At 36.0% G+C, this 16,902-nt stretch overlaps 1 protein-coding gene across 1 annotated transcript in view; it reads right to left on the reverse strand.

The window, feature by feature from the left end:
* The window catches only part of LOC107099567 (voltage-dependent T-type calcium channel subunit alpha-1I-like), a gene marked incomplete at its 3' end in the record, with an annotated part of 116,773 nt that overhangs the window by 51,424 nt on the left and 48,447 nt on the right, over window positions 1-16,902 (reverse strand). The window contains exon 2 of the mRNA XM_015397746.1: window positions 8,160-8,427. Coding sequence (XP_015253232.1) covers window positions 8,160-8,410 — 251 coding nt within the window. The remainder of the gene's footprint in view (window positions 1-8,159; window positions 8,428-16,902) is intronic.

Genomic DNA, 16,902 nt, shown 5'->3' on the forward strand with positions numbered 1-16,902 from the left:
ATACATCAAATGGTACCATTTTAGAAAATGTTGAAATTTACAACTTATTTTTATATGAAAAAAACATTTAATTTTATTATTTTCCTCAAACACCTGTCCACTGCTTTGAGGAGAAGGCTCAAGATAGTTGACAAAATGTATATAGAAGGCATTGCTTCAAATCAGGCTTCTAAGAGCAAAAAGGAGTAAAGGAATATAATTCTCTGTCACAAGCTTTTATAAAATGGTGATTTTTTTTTCCTTTTGATTAATTGAAACTTTATAATAACTATAATTAAAGGGTATTTTTTGCCATTAAATTGAATTATATTAACCTTTTCTCAGCTGTAGCACTATAAAGCCTGACTTTGAGACTATAACATTTTCTTGCAAAGCATAAAGAATAATTATCATTTTTTGCACAGCAGTTAAAGTTCCAGTTTAGCTTAGAACTGAAATATTCAGATGCAGAGCTAAAAGCCAACTGCAGTAACTTATAGAGCAGGTACACCTTTTTTCCACAGAAATTGGTTGCATGGTTGTTTGTTCATTTTATAATGGGACAGTACAAAAAAACAACATGAATATATTAGAGTAAACATACTAGATTTAGACACAAGGGCTCATTTTTATCTGTAGTCCCATGGTGGGTTGGTGTTTATAAAATACAATAAAAGCACATGAATTCATATATACAAAAAGACGCTCTAAAGAACATCACATCAACAAATAAGTAAGTATTAGGTTAAGACATCCATTAATTCATGAGGTATGTTAATTATCATTATGATTGCAGTTCTGTTAATTGAAAGCCTCTATTTAGGGGATTTACAGACAGTGTCTAGTGATTAAATGTTCCTAATGAGGCCATGTTCCAAGAATGTGATGAAGAAACTGAAAAAGCCAACGTCAGAAGGTGGGTGGGGCCAATCTATTTAGGATTTTATGTTTCATCTGAATATACAATCATGTATTGCCTCAACTCTAATTTATATTTAGCTAATATTTTACAGTGACTATATGAATAAAAAATTTTTATCTGGTGTTACTGCTTATATAGTTGTTCTTTTGGCTGTCCTTTAGCTATTGTACTACTCATCTGGGTCTATGTATGTGGTCAGAAAATATCATATTATACAAATTTTATGTAATCTTTAAGCTTTCATTGTTCGATTATTGTGAATATGCATAAAATTCCATGAATTTTAGATTTTTTTTTTTTTGCAAATTTGACCTGCTTTTTAAGGGAGAGTTCTAAGTCCTTAAAAAAGTTAGACAAGAATTTAATAAGTAAATATATATTTTGACATATTAAAGGGTCAATAAGTGATTAAGATAAAGGTTCAGTTTAGCATAAATAAAAAACATATTCTAAACATTCTCTTTGTACTTCATAGTTTTTACTGTAATTAAAGAAAACAATATATTTTGTAATGATTAAAATGCAGCTTGAGAAAGTTTAGCTTTAAACATCTCAATTTAGTCCTAACTGTATTCTTCTTTAAAGAATGTGAAGATATCGAACCATAAGAAGTCCATGTAAAGTGCAAGCAGACAACCACAGAGGAACAATCAGTATGGCCGTACATAGAAAGAGAACATGCAGACTACAATTGTCATTAGAGTCGCTTTAAGCCTTTCATCGTTTCTCATTTATCTCTTTCAGCCCACGGAGAACTAATGGAGTTTGTGCAAAACCTGAGGGAGTGGAACGAGAAAGGGAGGAAGAAGCAGCGCAGGAAACTAAAGAGGGAGAGGAGATCATTAGAATTAGTTGTACAACAAGCGCTATTTATTTTCCAAGCATAACCGTTACTATTCTAATGAGTTGTATTTATTTTAAGCGAGGTTTGTCTCATTAATGTTTACACCTTTTTTTTAAAGGAAGATGTTCCCTGAGGTAAAAGGACAACAGTTCATTTCCTGCTTGAAGCAGAGGCTCATTAAAGTAAGTGGAACACTTGCATTATTGCACAACATGAAGGCATAACCAAAAAATGGGGAACTAGGCATAATCCTAAGCGAGAGAAAAAGAGATTTGTTTAAAAGAAAACGTGACTATATTTTTGAGTGATGCAAAATTAAAGCGTGTAGGACAGAATGCCAAAAAGATGACAGGAAAACAAGCATAAGATTAAAGAAGAGAAGACTCTTGCTGTGAAATAAAGATAAACTTTTGCTGTTCTTTAATAATAAATCTGTCAGAACTGAACAGTCACTCAGGATCTACAAGAACAAATTTGTTATGTAGAAACACCTCATGTAAAGAGCTACAGCAAAAAAAAAAAAAAAGGTTATAGCAGTTTACTTTGTCGTCAAAAAGCAGCTCTTTAAAGTGGACTCACAAAATAAGGATTTCGAAGGACTGAAGGGGAAACGTCAGCTAATAAATTAAGTATTAGGAAAAACTGGAAGAAGGCAGTAACAAAAGGGATTAGAGAAGATAGGTGATGTGTCCCAGGTGTGAGTTCAATCCCCAGCTGTTGTTAAGAACAAACCATAGCAACACCCCGGTCATCAGTCACCAAGAAGATAATAAGCACTGAGGGCCAGGAAGGATCATGGGCCACTGACACCGGTCACTACTGAGTCCCGTCAAGAGATCCAATCAAAAAAGAAGGGAAAAGGGTAAGACAACTCAGAGAGTGGCAGACTTTAGTAGCTCCAGTCTGGAGGAATAAAAGGCATGTAAAAAAAAAAAAAAAAAAAACTGAAGCTGGCTCAAGGAGAACAGACCTCACAGGGAAGGCCACTGCTTGTAGTCGAACAATACTAATTATTCAGAGGAAGACAGAAAATCACATTGGGAGGAAAAAGGAAATGTGCGCACACCTTTGATGATGTTTAGAAGAGGAAAGAAAAAGTGCCCTGAGCCATACATCAATCAACACTGCTTCTATAAAAAAAATCATTCAAACATCCCAAATCTTTCCCTGTCTAAACTGCTGCACGCTGTTAATACATTTTTGCACTAAAGCCTGTTTCAAAGAATTATTTTGTAATCATTCACAAAGAGATGTATTATGCAGGATGCACATTGCAAAATATTACCCAAATGTATTCCTCATATGACTGTTTAAAGCATCAAATATTTTATACACCAGCGTATAAAACTATACTTTCAAAATATATATTAAAATCATGAGCATGACCCAACAGCTACGGCTTTGATTTCTCTTTAAATGTATGGGAAAACAAACTACTGAAAGGTCGAGTTAATCTGGAAGCAGTTCTGTTAGCAGTTCTGTTAGCTGAAGCATACTAGAGTATGAGTGACAGCTTGACTTGCAAAATGAATTACTGACCAGAAATAATCTTCCCTGGGTTACTAAGACATGTGTTCTAAACAGACAAGAACCTCAGTGTACCCAGAATTATACATTAAACATCACATTTCATTTAGCTGTAATCACAGGTATGACCATTGTTAATTTTAGGTCTGCTTGGAAGGAAAATTAAAATTTATGTGAACACAAGTTAGTTTAATTAGATGTAAATATTTCTACAGCTAAAAAGTGTCACAAAGGTCATTTATCTATTTCTGCTAATGTTTGATATTTCCGTCCTATTTTCTATTAAATATAAGAAAAAAAAATATTCTAAAGCAACATTTTTGATCAAAATCTATAGAAGAATAGCTAAATTTTCAACCTTAAAGCTGAAAGATCAACTTTAAATTCAGAAAAGCATCTTTCATGATTAGTACTGTAATCTGTATGTTGACTTCAACGTTGATTCAGCGAATGTGAGAATGATCGCTTTAAAAATTGAAAACAATATCTTGGTTTAACCATTTCCTTTTAAAACTTTTCCTGATATTCTGCAAGAATTTGACTCATTCCTTTTTTAAAATTTTACCATAAAAAAATTGTGGTAGTAATCAGGGCTTCTGATTGAGACCACAAGGCACTGACATTTTGTCCTTCCTGTAAATCCCACTTTAACCAGATTGGCTGTTTGCTCAGGGTCATTGTCCGTTAAAATACCTGTTCATTCCCAGATTAAAATTCATCCTTAGGTGGGCCTCCATGTCAGTTAAATGTTGAGGGTTACACATATATATCATCTTGATCTAAACTTTTACTAATAATTTACAGATATTGTAAGTTTACTGAATGTAAATATGAAGGACTATTTAAAATAATTATCTTTCTCATTTATGTGGCATTGCAAATACAATTTAGATGATTGTAGCTAACCTACACACACACAATGGTGAGATGAGATTTCCAATATTATTATATTATATTACATCCAATATTATTATTATTATTATTATTATTATTATTATTATTATTATTATTGATTATTGATTATTATTATTATTATTATTATTATTATTATTATTATTATTGTTATTATTATTATTATATACCATACTATATGGTAGAGCAACTGTCTTGTTTTGAAAGCAAATATTTTTTAAATGTTTCATTGGAAGACTTTTATGAACATGGTAAATTCATCGTCATACGTTCATACAGGATTCTCTTCTGGGCATTATTTGCAGTCTTTCTGAGGCTTTTATTTTGTTATATCCTAAGAACCAAAAGGAATAAAAATCCGTCCATCCATCCATTCTCTGTCATGCTTCATCCCTGCTGCGGTCGTGAGGGATGCTGGTGACTATGTCCAGCTGTTAATGGCCAAGAGGCGGGGTACACTGTGGCAGGGCAACACATTCACTCAAACACACATCTAAGGAGAAACCAATTAACCTAACAGTCATGTTTTTGGACTGTAGGAGGAAGCCTGAGAGAACCCATGCATGCACAGGGAGAATAAGCAAACTCTACGCTTGGGAATTGAACCCGGAACCTTCTTTCTGCAAGGCAGCGCTGCTACCCATAACATTGTGATACAGTATATTGTGATCATGGTCTGTTGACTTTCCAGAGAAAACAGGAATATATCTCTGTATTTGTGGTTTGCACTGTACACTCTGATCAGACCAATTTAGAAATGGAACCTATCCTGTTGTGACTGGTCTCTCTATGAATAATTCACCTCTCCCTCTAAGACTACATACGCATAGAAAAAAAAAAATACAATATACTTTCCAAACGGCTGAGGTTGAAACCACAAATATATCACATACTAATTAGGGCATTTTCTTCAGCTTTAATATTTTTCTCCTTTGGTTGACTGAAAAAAACCCAAAAAGAAACATCCTTTAATTTCTCAGAGAGGCAGAACCAGTTCTGCCTAATATCAGATCCATTTCTCTTTAAGTTAGTACTGTTATGTTTTTCTGTACTATACACGAGTCTCAAACCAAAGCATTATAATTCTCTATGAAGACAGACATTGAACAGAAGCCTACTGTATAACATACCTATTAATATATTTTAAACTAAGATATTATGTGAGAATAGGGTAGATCTCCATTGTATAAGTAAAAAGGAGTTGAGTGGGGCAGAGAAAAGTGCTCCAGGTGCTGGGCAGCAGGCATACATCTGGGAACAATGATGTGTGTGTATTCCTTTGTTGCCATGTGTATGACTAAAGGTGTATCGCTCATGCTGAGTGACGGACACATTTATTGATCTCAAAGAGATGGTTAAAATAACCACTTATTGTTGACCTTCATGCACAATTGGTTACAGTAAAGTGAGCACAACCAAAGCAGCACTTAATGACAATAGAATTAAGCTTCCATAAGCAAAACATGTCTTTATATGTGTATTTATATGCTGCCTACTTTACAGATGCGAAGATAAACATGAATTTGGGCTATTCTGAAATGCACTGGAGATGGAGCTCAATTGATGAAATTGTGATACAAGCAAGTGGAGTCATTTATACTGATATATTTTCCAAACAGTGTTAATGTAAACACTTCTACTGATTATACAATTCAGATTGAGGCAAACTGATCTGACTGCATGTGTGGGGAGGAAGGGGCAGCAGCGATGAGCAGCAGAGAACTTTGTGGGATGTTGATTTCAACCCACTTTCTCACTTTGCAATGCAGGAATGGCAACAGAAGGATTTAAGGAGGCTATAGTTTACTTTTGGAAATTGATAACCCCTTAACCTCCTGAACCTGTTGTGGGTGCATTTTTGGATTTAGACAACATCTTTGTATGTTGTTTTCTCATTTGTGTTTGTTTTAGGGAAATATGTCCACTCTGTATTTATGCAGAACAAATTGAAGTGCAAATAATTGTATGTTATGATAAGTTTATTTTAAATTCTCCCTATGTAAAAGAGTTATTCAGATTATTTTTATGTTAGCACAACCAAATAATTGTGAACACATAAATATAGCTAACGATTCAGTAAAATCCATTATGTTTCCTCAGAAATAGTTTAAAGAGTCTATATCATGCAAAAATTTTTTTTGCTTTTAAATATGTTATAGTGCTATTCCCTCACCAAAATCATGAACAATGTAGTATTTTGATGATTCATGCATCTCTAATTAATTCTCATGAGTTCTGCTGTCTGAGCAGCAGCCCTTCCTGACCTGTAAAAATGAGTGATTGGAGATTATTTATATAGGAAGGCTCCCTCCAGGAACCAGCTATGTTAACGAGAATGTGCCTGCACTGTAAACAAGATACCGCTTTCTCCATTTAGGAAGAGATGATGTGAGGCACAGCGCCACGATTCCAGCTCAAGGTTGAGGCTAAGTGGCTTTTTTAGCAGCTAATCTCCTCAGGGCAAACATCTCTTTTTAATCGAACGTTTAATTCATGAAAACCTGTTATTATTGGCATGGGAGGTCTTGGACTTTGTGCAACATTCAAAAGTAGAGTCATACCATGGTTTCGTGAAATTGGTGACACCAAGACGGGAAAGGCAGGTTTGCATCAAATTATTTTTCTTTCTTTATTATAATATAATACTATATTAAAACCAATATACCTATATGTATTATTGCATCACATATTTTTCTATAGGTGAGTTAGAAAAGCTTAAAAAGCATGATATAGGACCTTTAAACAATCTTTATGATTTGATTAAAGAACTTAGATAACCAGTGATGTAATATGGCACAATACAAATACAATAAATTCAATCTAATTCATTTAACTAACCTAAAACGGTTAGTGTAGTGAGATGCTGGTATATTTATTCTGCCTAGGTTCAACTGAATATAAAAACAAAAGACGTGGTTGCTGTGAGTTTAAATAGGTTTAAGGAGAGGCATGACCACTTCAGTAAAGAAACAACTATCTCTCAAACCACTTCAATCCCACCCTGCCTTTACCACTCTAGTGTTTTCCTCATACACATACACATATCCAACACATAACACATATCCAACAAACAGAATGATTGTTTTTTTTTCTTTGAGACTCATGCAGCTTTAGCAGCGACCTATGCATATCCAGGCTGATGTTACCGGGGAATTAACAATGTGGAGAAAAAAAAGGTTTGTAACACTGCTTGCATTAGTTTATGTGTTGTGAACATGAGGCCTGCTGAGATTTGAAAGGGAAAAAGAAGGAAGGTATTCTCAGTCTTACACAGCGGGGCTATGCTTGGGGTAATGATTACAACAGCTGCAGGCATGTTATAAAGTCTGAGAAATGTTAGACAATATGAAAAAATAAAAATCTGCATAATTTAAACGTACATACAATATGTAATTAAAGATTGCTACATAATTCCCTATTACTCATGATAAAAAAAAGACAATCCAAGAAAAGTCTATCTTCATGTCTTCTAAAAAAACAAAAAAACTGGGACGCATACCAAAGCTTTCAGACATTTATAGTCAAAAACTCAAACAGATAGACGGTACTGCAGTGTTCTTTTTATACCTCTACTGTGGAGAGAATCATTATCATCCAACTGGCACTGTTAATGTCGTCGGCAAAAAGACAACCGTCTATTCTTATCCGCAAGCTAAAAGCCCCAGCACACACACATATGCAAACAAAAATACTACACCCAAATGCGCAGTTTCCATTGCCTTAGCAGTACAATACTGACTGCTGCAATTAGAAGTTGTATGAGGAATTTGAACAGACTTACTTTGAGAAGATTCAGGCCCGACAGCTAAAATGTGGTTGCAGGAAGAAACATTCGGATTTGATCAGTTATAGGGGGTTATGATAAAATGAATAAAATATTGCACACCAAAGAACACCATCCATCCATCTACAGTATGTAGATGTTATTGCTTAGGTTTAAATGGATAATTTCAAGGAAGGAACAGAAAAGGATATGGACTGGAGACCATGCGAATACACCAGTTGCGAGGACAGGTGGTCTGCTTGAGGCAGAAGAAGACCACTGGCGCCAGCTCAGGGAAGGGCAACACAAGAGTGCTTAAGTCACTTCCGATGCTGACGTCGTCGTCACCTGGACCAACTTCCTCGATGATGTCATCAGGGTGCGCCGAGCTGTATTCCTCAGTCTGCCCTGGCCCTGCTGAGGAGATTCTCCTCAGTGGCACAGGACACTCCTCGCTCGTCATGGTACCCCTGCTGAGATCTAAAACCCAAAGAGAAAAAGCAGAAATTTCAGAAAACTTAAGAAATTAAAAATAAAATTTACAGTTAAATACTGTGTTCTGAAGTAGTTTTCTTAAAAAATTGTTAGATTTCTGTCCATTCCTTTTTAAATGAACATGGCAATATACAGTGCTTTGAGTGCTTATAAAGCAAAAAATGTGTACATGTGGAGAACAAAGAACAAGACTTATCAGGCTAAAAAGAAACTTTTTACACATCAACAGCATCTACAAGCTAAGGCTTTGAGAAATAAATACCAAAATAGACCAGGCATTAACCTAACAAAATAGCTGAGGTATGGACCATACATTGCATAACTTCATACTGCATTGAAGTTTATGGCTAATAGCTCCCTAGAGGTTTCAATACTCCGTGCTATGATACTACACTCTCATTTGTGTTAATCTGTTATTTATGTTAAGACATATGGCAAACTGTGTATCAATTAAACAATATGTAACAGCCAGAAAAGTCATCTTTTTTTTCATGTGTACTAGATAACTGTTTCACAATGGATCATTACATATATTAATAAATATCCTTGTTTGATTTCAGCTCATGAAACTGAAAATGCTTGGGCACTTCACTAAAGAAGACAAAAGAAACCAGAGTTAAAAAATATTCTTAAATGCTTTTTAAAACAGAGCACCAGAGTAAGAATCAGCTCCTCTAAATCTGAGACCAGAGCTCTTAATCAGAAGAATGTTCTCAAATCTGTGCGAACTTGGTTTCTATATCGAGCTGAGAATTTCAAGTTTCTTGAAATTGTGTTGAAATTAGGGCAAAACTCTACCCCATAATAAGTTAAATAGTGTCACTTGTTAAATGTACGGTATGGCCTTTTTAAATCCTTGACCTTGAAAGTGGCTGCCCAAAAGCAAAATACAAAGAAATAATCAATGAATGAAGATTTTTGTCTTGCATTTCATAAACTGTAAGTGTAAGGCATAGTTGAATCTTCAAATTAACGACACCAAAGATTTGATTTTGATGAATGTGTAGGCCTAGTTACACAAAATAGTGTTACAGTGACAATTCCATGATAAGCCTTGATTTTTTTTCCTTCTCACATACAGAGTGAGGTAAGACAGCTGAGAATACAGCAGCTTTAACTAGAACTGCAGACGCATTGATAATTCATTTAACATGACAATAAAGTTGAGCAATTTAAACAGCTTTCTTTATCTAGTCACTAAGCTTATGAATGGAATTTCATTTTTACAAAACCAAAATATACTTTCACATATTGTCGTTTATGCTTCAAATTTATACAACTGTCATTAGGAGGACCTGTCTGCAACAAAGCCTTCCTATTTTAAACATATTATGAAGCAAACAGGCTAGAAAACTAAAATAGTTAGTATCCTTAGAAAACTAAGGAAAGAGAGAAAAGAGAAGGGGTTTATGATTTTTTCTTTCCTTTTATAGCTCAGTAATCCATCACATGCATTAAACTTTATGCCAGACACCAAAGCCTATGCAAATTCAAAATAACACATTGGACTTCTTTTCTTTTTCTTTTTTTTTTTCAGTTTTAACCCATTGCCAAAGAAGAAAGCTATGAAGGCAAGCAGCCAAATACAGGCTGGACATGTGCAGAGATACACATATGCATACTTTTTACACATACCCACAAATGCAACACACATTTCAGCTTTCTTACCCTCACTCACAGACAACATATTATAATTTGGCAATGATAATGAATGCCAAATTAGAATTTGAGAGTGTTCTATGATTAATTAACAGTGCAATGTCTAAGTGTACCTACCCAAACTACTTTCAATATTTTGTCATTTAACACAACAAATTTCAATGTGTTCCACTAGAATTGCAGGTAATTAACAAATACAAAGTAGGAAATAACTGAGACTCAATGTCAAGCTGATAGATTACTATAATTTCTTTTTACAAAAATAAAAATCGGAAAAGTGTTGCACTTGTTATGCCACAGTTATGCAACATGTAATTAAACATGCAATAGAACCAGTTTTTGCTGCAATTATAGATACATCACTTTTTATGTGTGTATCTAATATATTTGCAAAGTGACTTTTTACACAGTCTATTTTGCCAAATAGCTTAATTCCGTTAAAATCAGAAAGCACATGTTCACATCATTGATTGCTGAATGTTGAATAAAATGGGGAACAGAAAAAAAAAGCGCTGAATGTTAGAAAAACTATAAACCATATACCAATCTCATGTTTAGATTTGATCGCCATGTTTAAAATTTATCACTGCTGCACTTTAGAAATGGAAATGTCTTGAGAGCTGTACTGGACAAAATTTCGTTTCATATACACTTTGTGTGTACAAAATGACAATAAAGTTTGTCTAAGTCTAAAAGTCTAACTCTATTGTTTTGCCACTCTACACATTAGAACTGTATGACAAACCAAACAATGCTACTGCTGTTCACAGATTTTCACATCTTCCAGATTAAATACATTGAAGCTCATGGTTGCACAATATAACAAGTTCAAGGACTACAGTATAAAAAAGTGTAATAAACTACTAACTAAAAACATCTCCATAATTTAGGTCCTGAAAACTATTTTATTATAATTTCGATTTTACTTTCGGGTGTGGTGGCCTAAGGGTTGGAGATCAAGTTGTTTGTGGCCTGGAGATGCAGCTTCAAAAGCTCATTCTGTTGCTCTGGTGGCAGAGCAAGACCCTTGACCCCCCGAATGCTCCCCAGGTGCTACTCAGTGTAGCTGCCCAATGCTCCCTAAAGGATGGCTGGGTTAAACACAGAGGACAAGTTTCCCAAACGTGGGAGTATAAAGGGACATTTCCTTTCCTTCTCAAATATAAAGCCCATACCATTTTCGGATCTTACTTCTTTTGTGTGCATGCAGCTCAGTAGGATTAAGAATTGGCAGGAGAGCTGGCTTTTATGGGGTAATGATATTAAAGGCTATTCATTACAAGCTAAGAAAATAGGACAGCAGTGATTTAGTGGCCTGCACCTCTTAGAGTTTCAAAGATAGTCCTCTGAAGAGATGCTGAACTACAGGAACATAGGGAAACTGAAAAATAGCACCCTACTCACATAGTAACACACTGATACATTAAGTGCCTACGAAACTCTGTCGAGTAAAGCTTTGTATCCATTTATCATCTCATGAGTCCTGTTTGTCCTAATAAATGCCACCTCTCAAATCGGGTTAGTGTTTTTTTCTTTTTCAAACTGGTATTTTTAATTAGCTTTGCCATGACAACAGCTGTTTCCTTTGGAGGAAGGAAGTTTATTCTTCCTCAGTTGTGCTTTATTTCCCTTGACAAACCTCTTAGGGAAACCCCGCAGCTATTACAAGCAGCTACAATCAAGTAGAAGACAGCTCTGCAGAAATGCTTGAAAGGAGTATTCTCTGTGTGCATTCTCTCATGCATTTCTATGTGCATTCATGATAAAGACAGAAAAAAAAATTAGCTTTATTTTCTTAACTTTACAACAATGACAGCAATTAATTTTACTTAATTTCCATGATTCTTCTTTTAAACTATTCATCTGTTCTGTTCATTGATGATAACTGATGGATGGGAGTCACACTGCTAGTGTTAAAGACAGACTATGCAGAAGCCTCCAAATGATGTCTCAGCACTGACACATGAACACATTCACACCTTCTCAACGTACATGCCCTCGCACATTAGCACCATTAATTGGGGTAGCAGCTATACAGTCACCCATTTAGCTGCACTATGAGCTAAGGCCTGCAATGATGCCACAAAAAACTCACTTCCCCCTCCCACGCACATCCACTGCGACAGTCTGAGTTAGATGCAGGAAGAGGATGGATGTATAACAACAGCAAAATCTTAAAAGTGATGGTTTGAGGCAAATGGCTCTATCTTACAGTGATTTCACAGAGCTTATCTGAGTTAAAAAACTAGAAAGAAAACTGCCAAATAATAGGTTTTTTTTAAGTCCTGACTCAATGCTTTGTCTCACAGATCAAAAGTCGGATATACACGGCTCAAGGAATGGAAATAATTTTACGAACCTCAAAGATATGTAAAATGTGTTTTAACATAAGTTTTAAGGTGAAGAATAGAGGGCAATAGAAAATCTAAGATCTCATTGTTTCTGTTATTTTATAGACAATCATAATTATGCTTTCTTTTTATACTTAGTTATATTGCAAGTTATGTGTTGCAACCTGAGAGTTAGGATTATAAAGTCTGTTAAACATGCCACTTCTATCTTACCTACCGTCAGGACACTTATGGAATTTTCTAATTCTCGTGGTAAGTTTCTTTAAAAAAAAAGGGGGGTAATTCTCTGCCTTTCATGTATCAAACTCAAACTCTTTATGTTAAACTTTTACAATGTTTTCTAATGTTATATGAGCTATTTTGGGTTAAGGTGGGTTTATTGGAATTTCTCAGAATAAAGACTGGTTTATGCTCAGAAACCAGGTCACCTGTGTGTCGCAGTTAACGCAGGTTAACTGCGACACACAGGTGACCGCAGACAGTGCCGCAGACAGGAAGCCTCTGGTTGGTCAAATCTGAATCCACTCTACACTATGCGTATTTCCTGTTTGGTACCTTACGGGCTTGTTTTGTTTGTATGACCGCCATTGTGGAAAATGCCTCATGAAGTTGGACCAACTAGAAGAAAGAGGTGCGCAAGAATGCTGGGACCCTTTTTCCACCTGGATCGCCACTCTTTTTCGACCTCATGTCCCTCTGTTGTTGCACAAACTGGCCCCTTGTGTTTTTTCCACTTCGGCACTGCCTCGGCCATTTCTAGACCCACAGCTAGTTTGTGATTGTCCCACTTGTGTTGTGGCATGGAATAACATACCTCAGACCTAAGCAGCGAAGGCAGCACCTTTGAAATCAGGTTCTACCCACTCCCTTTCAGACTTAATATGCTGTGTTTATGGTTTAAGTCTGTCTGGCTGGCCAGGTTAAGTGTCACAGTGCCACCGAAGAGCCATGCATGTCCTCAAACTTTCCTCTTTGCCATTTATAATAATATCCTGTTTTCCTTTTCATCTGGACAAGGTCTAAAAGTTGTAGGACACCGGCCCATGAGGGCTGGGTTTGAAACCCCTGGAGAATGATAACAGCTGTTTGACTGGAAACCTTAACAACTATCTCTCAAGTAGACTATATAGAGTCATAGTTTAACACACCTCTCTGCAGCTTCCCAACTGTTACCCACTCATTACTCCATCCAGTGTCTTGCCCATGGCCAAAATTTAATAAATTAGAAAAGATTCCAGGAGTAAATAATTATGATCTAATTGAGGAATTGAGGAAAAAAATATAAAACGATTAAATGTGGTTTATTTAACATAAGATCTCTTTCTTCATAAAGTACTCTAGTTAATGACTTGATTTGTGATAATCACATTGATTTATGGTGCCTTACAGAAACTTGGCTGCAGCAAGAGGATTTTTTTAATTTTGACATACCCAAAATTCTGGGCGAGGAGGAGTAGCAACAATCTTTAAGCCTGACTTACTGAATACTCCACAGGCAGTTAATAATTACAACTCTTTTGAAAATTTAACCCTTAGTTTCCCTCATCCAAATTGCGAACCAAGGAAACCTCTTCTTTTTGTAACTTTGTAGGGCCCACCAGGTCCTTACTCTAAATTTTTAGATGAGTTTTCAGAGTTTCTTTCTGATTTGGTGTTAAATACTGACAGGGTCATCATAGTGGGGGATTTTAACATCCATGTTGACATTGAAGGTTATAGTTTAAGTGCAGCCTTTAATAATATCTTAGACGATATTGACTGTTTAAAATGCGAATAGTCACATAGTGAATAGTTGGTTAATTTCTGGAAGGTGAGGCAGCATCTGAGGTAGCCATAGAATCTGAACTGTGTTTAGACAGCTTTGATCCAGTTGAACTTTCAGAGTTAGCAAAACTATTGTCTTCATCTAAGCCTTCAACTTGTATGTTAGATCCAGTTCCAACCAGGTTCTTTGAGGTATTCCTTTTGATCTCCTCCTCCATTTTAGATGTGATCAATCTATCCCTGTTATAGAGATATATACCAAAGGCTTCTAAGGTTGTCGTAATTACACCTGTTAGAAAAATTTGAATGTCATCATTTTATTTGTATTAACTTACAGGCATTTGGCCTGCTAGAAATGTTCTGTTGTTTTAACTTCAAACGGGTAGAAAAAATAGTTCTCCCAGAAAAGGAAAAGTCCTGCTCTATCCAGCTGTGTGTCGTTGCAGCTGACTGATCATCACCAGCAATAAAACTGCACAAGGAACTGCCATGCTTTATCATGTGTAAACCTCTGACCCCTACTGACAACTTCTGACCCCTCCTGTTACTCGTTTGAAGTCTGATAATAAAGGCAGGGGACAGAGAGGTCCCAGCAGAGTTGACTGCAGAATTTTCAAGGGGTCTGATTCTCTGTCTGGTCTCTTTCTACTTTTCTGCAGTAAAGTAACTTTCTTTGTGTTGGTTTTAATTTCTAGGACAATAAGGGGTTATCATTGTTTAACCTTATCAAAACTTTTACTTAAGGAACCGTCTCTTGACCCAGATGAGTGGGTCAATTATGGACCTACAGTATGTCCAATCTTCCTTTCTTATCTAAAATTCTTGAGAAAGTAGTTGCAAAACAAGGGTGCGATCACTTACACTATAATGAACTTTTTGAAGAGTTTCAGTCTGGCTTTAGAGCTCATCATAGCACTGAAACAGCTCTGGTGAAAGTTCTCATGGTCTCAGATAATGGACTTATATCTGTAATTGTCCTGTTAAATCTCAGTGCTACATTTGATACAGTTGATCATAATATTCTTTTAGAAAGACTTGAAATTTTTTTAAGGAATTAAAAGAAAAGCCCTAGACTGGTTTAAATCTTATCTATCTGATCTATTTTTTGTTCAAGTTAATGAAAAATCTTCCTCATGCTCAAAGGTTACCTGTGGAGTACCACAGGAATCAGTGCTAGGACCAATTCTCTTTACTATATATATGCTCCCAATCGGTAGAATTATTAGACAGTATGGGATGATACTCAGATATATCTGTCTATAAATCCAGATGAAGCTAACCCATTACATAGATTACAGGCATGTCTTGAAGGCATAAAAACCTGGGTGACTCTTAACTTGCTGCTTCTGAATGCAGACAAAACAGAAGTTATAGTCTTTGGACCAGAGTCTTTGAAAAAGAAGCTGATTAGTCACTTCATTTGGATGGATTAAACTGATTTCAGATAATAAAGTAAAAAATCTTGGTGTTATTTGTGATCAGGACCTGTCATTTAAATCCTATATCAAAGAGGTTTCTAGAATTTCCTTCTTTAATCTATAGAATATTGCAATAATTGGAAATATCCTGTCCAAGGGTGATGCTGAGAAACTAGTCCATGCATTTGTTACTTCGAGACTGGACTATTGTAATTTTTTACTATCAGGAAGTCCACAAACTGTAGTTAAAAGCCTTCAGCTGATCCAAAATGCTGCAGCCAGAGTTCTGATGAAAATTAAAAAGAGAGATCATATCTCTCCTATCCTGGCTTCTTTTTATTGGCTTCCTGTTTAATCCAGAGTAGAATTAAAAATCCTCCTTCTCACATATAAAGCCTTAAATGGCCAAGCTCCATCTTATATCAGAGATCTGATTGTTCTTTATGTTCTAACAGAGAACTTTGCTCTCAATCTGCAGCTTTACTAGTAGTTCCTAGTAGTAGTTTTAGTTTTCAGGCTCCTCTCCTGTGGAACCAACTACCTGTTTTAGTCTGTGAGGCAGACACCCTGTCTACTCTTAAGGGTGGGCTTAAAATTTTCCTTTTCCATAAAGCTTGTAGCTTGAGTGGCTGCTGTTATCCTTAGCTATCTCTATGGTTATGCTGCTATAGGCTTAGACTTTTGGAGGACATAGGGTCCCCTTTTTCATCATTCTGCTTCATTCTATCTCTATTCTCCTACTCTGAATAATCTGTTAGTTCAGTCTCTAATGTTATACTCTCTCTGTTTTTTTCTCATAGTGGCTTCACCTCATCAGCTCCTGTTTGGCTGTGACACCATCATGGAGAGAAATATCAGCTGTGCTGCTGCCATCAACACTTTTGTTTATAGATGGTGGAGATCTGCCGGTTTTTCAGTGTAGTCCTGTTTCTTCCTCTGTCTCATCTGTCTCTTCATCCTCTGACATGGGAGCTGGCTCGGAGCTCATCTGCCATGCTGTGTGTTTCCTGGACGGGGCCAACTGTGGAGCTGGTTTACAGTTGCCTTTTGTATCTCTGCTTCTTTTTCTATGTCTGCTTCTGTCCCCTTGAATGCCAGTCGGCCTCGACAGATGGCCGCTAACACTGGGTCTGGTTCTGCTTTAGGATTTTTCCTGTTAATAGTTGTTTAGTGTGAGGGATTGCCTTTGAGTCAATGAGTCGATGCATTCAACTGGTTTTTCTTAGATAGAAAATTTTGAATCAATTTCACTGTAAGATCTGGTTGAA

The sequence above is a fragment of the Cyprinodon variegatus genome, unplaced genomic scaffold (assembly GCF_000732505.1).
Source record: "Cyprinodon variegatus isolate N-32 unplaced genomic scaffold, C_variegatus-1.0 Scaffold884, whole genome shotgun sequence".
NCBI classification, from domain to species: domain Eukaryota; kingdom Metazoa; phylum Chordata; class Actinopteri; order Cyprinodontiformes; family Cyprinodontidae; genus Cyprinodon; species Cyprinodon variegatus.